The 7,486-nt window shown below is 30.7% G+C and overlaps 1 protein-coding gene across 1 annotated transcript; it reads right to left on the reverse strand.

Moving 5' to 3' along the window:
* Window positions 1-4,671: 4,671 nt before the first annotated feature.
* LOC136091990 (uncharacterized) lies at window positions 4,672-5,478 on the reverse strand. The gene has a single exon (XM_065819711.1). The coding sequence runs from the start codon at window positions 5,476-5,478 to the stop codon at window positions 4,672-4,674; it is 807 nt and encodes a 268-aa protein (XP_065675783.1).
* Window positions 5,479-7,486: the final 2,008 nt, after the last annotated feature.

Consider the following 7,486-nt stretch of genomic DNA (forward strand, 5'->3'; position numbering starts at 1 on the left):
GCCAAATTACAACAACAAAATATATATATAGATATATATATATATATATATATATATATATATATATATATATATATATATATATATAAACTTTAAATATATATGCTTTTATAAATATTATTTGTATTTTACTCTATACTTTTAAATCGTTTAAAAATATAGACTCATCTTCTTTTACACGATTTAAAGTTTTGAGCGATTAAAAGTTTAAAACGTATAAAAGTTAGAAAGTTATTCGATAGTCCTAAAAAAACAACCGCTCTGACAAAACTATAATATTTTTTTCAAAATTTTTTAAATAGTCAATAAATCGTTTGTTCTTAGTTAAATTTTAATTGCTCGTTAACTTAAAGACAAACGTGCAATGATTTTTCATTACATCCGCCAGCGGAAGGCAAATGTTTCCGCCTCCAAATTAACAGCCGCAGCCAGCTAGGAGGCAGAAGCTATTGGAGGCAGCCTCCAAATAGTTTTGACTCTTCTGGAGGTGGCCACCTTTGCCGGCCAATTGTGCCGCTAAAAATTAATTGGCAGGCAGCCACCGTCTGCTGCGGAAGAAAAGTGGAGGCGAGAATATTTACGCCGCTAATCAACACTGTTTTTAATCGAATATAGATATCAATTTAAATACCCTAATGGGCATAAAACTGTTGCGCTGATCAGTAATTCAAATAAAGATAAATAAAGCTGAAAAAATAAAATCAAAAAACTTCAGAGCTACTCAAGCACAAAAGAATCTCAAATTTTGAAAATTCCTTTTTTGATTTGAAACCTAAATGAACTAAATGACTTTGCGATATAGTTGAATCCTTTTTGATAAATATTCCATATATTTGGTCCTCGATATGCAATGCTATATTCGGTACATTTGTTGAAGTTTTTAGGTAGTTTGGCGCCTTTAGCTTTATGTACATTTAAAACGAATTTGATTTTGAAAGCATCTGACTTAAAAGGCGCCAAACTTTCTATTCCTTTACTTCGATGAGTTTGTTTGTTTACATACGTATATGAATTGCCTTCAATGTCTTCCAGTATTGGCTTTACAAAAGTGATTATTACTAAGTACATGATTTCCACGAGTACCAGAAACAGAAAAAAGTTATTTTCTACTTTTTAGTCGATTGAATAGAAAGCTATTTTTAAAGAGTTTTATTTATTTATTTTATTTTCTACTTTTTAGTCTTGATAAAATTGAATTATTACACTTATTGATTATGATTAATACTCAATAAAAATTTATTTTGAATTTCTGAAGACCGTTACGCTAACTTGCCATTACAAATTTATCGCTCTCTTAAAAAGCAAATTAATTCATTTTACTAAATCTAAAAGACTTATTGAATCAAATGTAACAAATGTAGCTATTGTTAGTCGGCAAAAGATTATTTGTAAAATTTCAGGGCTGTACGATCAAAAGAATTGCTTCAAAAAGCGCTGTGAAGTTTTGGCCTCCACAAAAAAAAAATCAAAAAATCAAAAAATGCGGACTCGTCAGTGAGTGAATAGAAAGTTATAAACAACTATGGAATATCGTCCATGTTATCTTAAAGTATTATGCTTCGATTATTTATAATTAATGAGTTATTGATAATTTAAAAAAGGTGTATATGCCATCGTATTAAAAACCATTATAGAAAAGGGACGTATCAGACAATACGAATTTTTTTCGCTTCGCATTGTATGTACGTTTAAATAAAAATAAAAATGAGTTCTATATATATTACAAAACTATAAATATACAAAGAATTATCATACTTAATAAAGAAATAATGCTTAAAGAAATAATGCTTTTATTGATCAAAAAACTAAATATAAATGTGTTACTTTTACAAATAAAAAGTAATTATGTTTTTGCTTTCTCCTGAAAAGTTTGCATTTTGGAGATGCAACCCTTTTCTAAAACGGGTGCGATTTTGGAGATGCAACTCTTTTTTAAAACGAGTGCGATTTTGGAGATGCAACTCTTTTCTAAAACGGGTGCGATTTTGGAGATGCAACTCTTTTCTAAAACGAGTGCGATTTTGGAGATGCAACTCTTTTCTAAAACGGGTGCGATTTTGGAGATGCAACCCTTTTCTAAAACGAGTGCGATTTTGGAGGTGCAACTCTTTTCTAAAACGGGTGCATTTACTATTATAAACGGGTGCGATTTGCTCTGAGATAATAGTTTTCATTTCTATTTATTTCAAACTTGTTATTAAAGTTTTCAGGAAAGAGATTATTGTTGAATCGATTGATAAAAACTTAATGGTGATAGATAGTTATTTCAAAAGTATCCATCATTTTCATATCTTTCATTATGAGTTTTGTTCATATTTTATGTTTATATCATATTTTCATTTTAAGAATAAAAGCAGAGATAGCAACATTTCTGCTACGAACAATCAGAAGCTATCTGAAAAGAACTTGATCCAAATTTGCAAATGATTTTTTTCTCAAACGCTGACATTTTGAGTTGTTTCTTATCTTCACAGCACCGAAGATCTTTTTCTTGTTTTTTAACAAGGTGGATAAAGTGTTCTTTGGTATATTATATTTTGAAGCGAACTTTGACTTTGCTATCTAACACTTCCTTTGCTGTATTTGACTATTTGACAGTTTTTGTTACCAACTTTCGTTTACTTGAAATCGTCGCCAAGATGTAAACTTAGAGTTGAAAAAAAAAACAACGTACACGCTGAACATACAAAAGATAATATTCAAAAAAGTTTAGCAGCACAACGACTTCCTTAAAAACTATGGTAAGAAAACTTTTTTTTCTTTCTTAAAATTCTTAAAAAAACTTTTAAAGCTTTTTTCTTTACAATAAATTAATTGGTTTTTTAACAGTATTTCGTTCGAAAAGTTCGAGATATCCAAAAATATTTGCTGTAAGGGGTCAAAAAAATGGTTCAACTTAACAAAATTTGAGTTATCCAAGGTTCGACTTAACTGGAGAATTTTAATAGTACAGTCAACTCTCCTATAACGCGATTACTTCGTACCACGATGTATGGAAAACGTGTTATAAGAACTCAAATGGTAAATGCGTTTATTGAAGACCTCGTTATGAGAAACACAGAAATTATCAAAACATATAATTTTTAATATATAACTTATATCGCGTTATATGGAAACTCAAATCGCGTTATATAAAAAACGCGTTATAAGAAACATAGAATCAAGCTAGTTCTTAGGTTTCCTTTGACATCATTTTTCTCGCTTTCTTTATAGCAAATGTTTCTACCACTTCATCGAAATTTATTTCATTCAAAATTTCACGCCCAATTGACATCAGTGACAGATTATGTAATCTATTATGTGTCATTGTTGATCTCAGTTTATTCTTAATTCTACTCAGTTTAGAAAATTTTTTTTCTCCTGTACAATTTGACACCATCCGACTCAAATAAATACGAAATGTAATTTCGACATTGGGAAATATTTCCTTCAGTCTATTATCAACTTGTAAATTAATAACTCTTTACTATAATTTTCGTGTTTATACTGTTCTTCAAACTTGGCGAATTGAATTTTTAGATTTAAAAAAATGAACCATTTCATCTTTTAAACTTATTTCAATGTCTTCACGGTAAGCCATCCCGGCATTTTCATATTGTTCCTTTATTGTGTCAGGGGATAAATGAGTTAAATTGGTCAAAAAACCAAATTTGCCACAAACAGCAGAATAGTCATCTGTACGTTGAATTCGGGCATTCATAAGTTTGTTGAAAATGGGGAGAAATACGTTTCTTCTGAATTTGGTCTGACCCGAGTCCTCAGAGCATTTATTATTGACTAATTTTTCGTCGAACTGAGCTTTCCTTTTCTTCTTTCTGCTGCTATCTTCTTTATAAGTCTTTATTTTACTTGACATTGATATGCCTTGACATGCCTTGCTCCTCAAATAAGCTGAATGCCTTGCTCCTCAAATAAGCTGAATGCCTTGCTCCTCAAATAAGCTGAATGCCTTGCTCCTCAAATAAGCTGAATGCCTTGCTCCTCAAATAAGCTGAATTTTGTGCGGAGTGATTCTATCAAATCTTTCAAGGAATTCAATAGAAATGTAGCTGTATTTACATCCAGTATTGAACTCTGCAGAAGCTTGCTAGTTTTGTTCATTCCCTGAAGAATTGTATCCCAAAACGCAATTAAAGTTCTAGTTTCTAGCATATTAAACCGATTTAATAAACCAATAGCTTCCTGCCTGGGCCAGCTTTCTCTTTATTATCATTTGATATTGCACTAAGAGCTGGGCAAAAGTCCTTATAGCCCTTTGAAAGTGCTCGTGTTGCATTAGCATGACTGGACCAACAAGTATCAGAAAGTCGCTTTGGTACCGGTACGTGTTTACTCAAATTGACGAGAAGAATATGCCAACAATGTGTTGATGCACCGAAAAACGTGATTACATTTTAAATAAAATCAAAATATTTCACAGCAGCTGGACAACAATCAACAGCACTGATTCCTACTAAATTTAATTGACCAGACATATTTGAGGCATTTTCATAGGTCTGACCACGACAGTTATGAATATCTATACCATTATCATCTAAATAAGACAGCATTACTTTTGCTAATTCTTGACCAGTATGGGTTTGTAAATTAATAGATAATAGGAACCTTTCTATAGGCAAAGTTTTATTTACATACCGAACTGTAACAGACAATTGGTAAACGTGTGATATATCAAATAGTAGATGATAAGCATGACACATTCCTCCGCTTTGAGTTTCCTTTTTTTTCTATGTGTATTGCTAAAAATGGATCATACTTTGCCAATACCTCTAAAATACCCTTGTAATTACCATTTTCATGTGAACCAAACTTTTGTACATGACCTCGAAACGGCAAACCGCGTGCAGCAAAAAACTTAATAACATCTACCACGCGCTCCAAAACTGATCTCCAAAAATTCGTTTGGCTCTCAACTCCTTCTTCATGAATGATAACAACCCTTCCAGCCAATCGCGAATGCTCTATGTAAGTCAGACTTGCTGCTAAGTGACACGGACTCTTTTTATGCATTACAAAGGCGAGTTTGGCATTTATCCAATCATTGATCCCATGGCATAAATCTGTTTGAGTAGATGAGAGAAGCTTACAAATAAAACAGTATATCTTTCCATTTATCGGGGAATAACAACGCCAGGTACGGTTAGATTTTTCATTAGTTAGAGGACGTATCCGTGTGAATAATGCAGATGAGCAATAACGAATCCGATTTGGATTATCATACACCCGTTGTGACTTTTCAAAATTATCGGTTATGTTTTGATTTTCAGCACTTTCTTTTCTGATGAAGTACTCTTGCACATTTTTAGAAACACTTTTGCACAATCCTATATCGGTTTGATATGTGTCCTGATGTTCTTCGTCTGTTTTATTATTAATTTGCTTGACAACAACCATAGCATTAGTATGTAACAAAGTATCTATGTTGTTGTTTGCTTCTAAATGAGACTGCGATTCTACTAATGGAACTGAATTATCCATTATTCTTTACTTTGTGAAATAAGTTTCAAGTTTGGTGGTCTTCTTTAATATATTTTCTTCTCTTTCACTTTTTTTTGAAGTTTTTTTTCGCTTTGCAGCACCGTTTTTATAAGTCCGACTGAAACCAGACATTATTTAGCCACCTAAAGCGTGCAATAAAAAGAAATATTAACTGAAACCAAATACCGTCAAACCTAATTTTATATATGTTACACAAACGTACATCAAACGACGTACAAACGACGTACAAACGACGTTTCAAACAAATTTTTCATGTAAAACAAAACTCATTTTATGATAGTAATGTTTTACTTCAAAAAACTTTTGTATTTATCTAAATAAAATACTTACACACTTCCTTTGAATGAATTTGAATTGAATCACAAGAAATAATGCTAACGCCAGATTATTTTTGAGCTAAGTTAAAAATTATTTTTTCTTTTGCATGGCTTCCTTGAGAAGAGAAACCTTGTAAGATAATAAATTCGTATAATTAGACAATTTGGCTTTTGTTTTTGAAAGTTGCCGAGAAATTGTATAAAGAAAATAGTGTGTATTCAGAAATTTTTTTCTTCTAAAAAATTAAACTTTTGGGCCCCTCATATTGTGGAGCCTAAGGCCATGGCCTCATTTGTCTTAATGATAATCCGCTACTGTTAATACGTAATCCCAATTGACAAAAAAAGGGACATCTAAATGTATACAGACAAAACGTCAAATAAGTATTCTAAAATACAAACACAAACTTCATAGTGCGATATCTAAAATTGGACAGAAAATTTCTTTTTGCTTAAGTTTAATAAAAATTGTTACTTGGAGCACTACTTGGCAAATTTATATTTTCTTTTTCGAGTAAATAACGTAAGTAATGTAAACAACATGTTGGGAAGTTCTTACAAAAATTGCGTTATAGGGAAGCAGTTCTAACTTTCACTCCGCTTTATACGGAGATGTGCGTTGTTGGAATACCGCGTTATAGAAGAGTTGACTGTAATTAGTTAGACAATTTCAAGAAACCAAATAACATAGTTAGAGATAACCAAAGTTTGATTTAACCAGTGTTCGACTTACCGGGAATCAACTGCATTTCAGATTTATTAAGATTCAGATCAAGATTAAAAATAAGTATGATCAAGAATCTAGTAAAAAAAAACAAAAAAACAAGTAAAAAACAAGTGATTACTCCTACATAATATTTTTAGAAGAAGTCTAATTCTTATCAATTATCAAAAGTTTTGTTTAAGTTTATTTTTAAATTGATCGAGAGAAAAAATAGTTTTTAACTCATTGTTTATTAACGTGTCCATAATTTAAGTCCTCTGATCAAGAACTTAGTAGCAAAATAATTTGTTTTTGGTTGAATATAATTGTTATTTGAAAATCGTGTTGAGTATAAATGATTTAACTTTTTCAAAAATGTGTAAAATAAGATGGATGCCATTTTATTATCAACCTTGAACAAAAATATAAGAATTTTATAAAGGTTAAGTTGAGATACATTGAGTATTTTGAATTTATTAAAAAGAAATTTAGTGTATGAGAAGCGATCCACATTTCTAATATAGAGATTCCCTTAAAACCTAATCTTTTTGTAAATAACTCTTATGTCATGAGAGAGCATTCTTTAACGATTCTAGGTGTAGTTAAGGATGAGAATGTAACGTCCCAGGAAAAAAAGTTCTATAGAATTTCTATAAACTTTTGGAACATATGGCCTACATAAGTTATACAGAAATGCTATAAAATTTCTACAGAATGTCTATTAATTTCTATAGAAATTGCTATAAAACTTTTTTTTCTATAAAATAAAAAGTAGAAAAAAAAGTTCTATTGGAATTTCTATAGAAATTAACAGAGATTCTATAGAATTTCTATAGACCATATGATCCACAAGTTTATTGAAATTCTCTAAAACTTTCTTTCCTGGGGTCCCAGCTAAAAAAACTTATTTATAGAACTTCTATAAACATTTGATCTATAGAAATTCTAAAGAATTTCTATAGAATCT

The sequence above is a fragment of the Hydra vulgaris genome, chromosome 15 (genome assembly GCF_038396675.1).
Source record: "Hydra vulgaris chromosome 15, alternate assembly HydraT2T_AEP".
Taxonomy (NCBI): Eukaryota; Metazoa; Cnidaria; class Hydrozoa; order Anthoathecata; family Hydridae; genus Hydra; species Hydra vulgaris.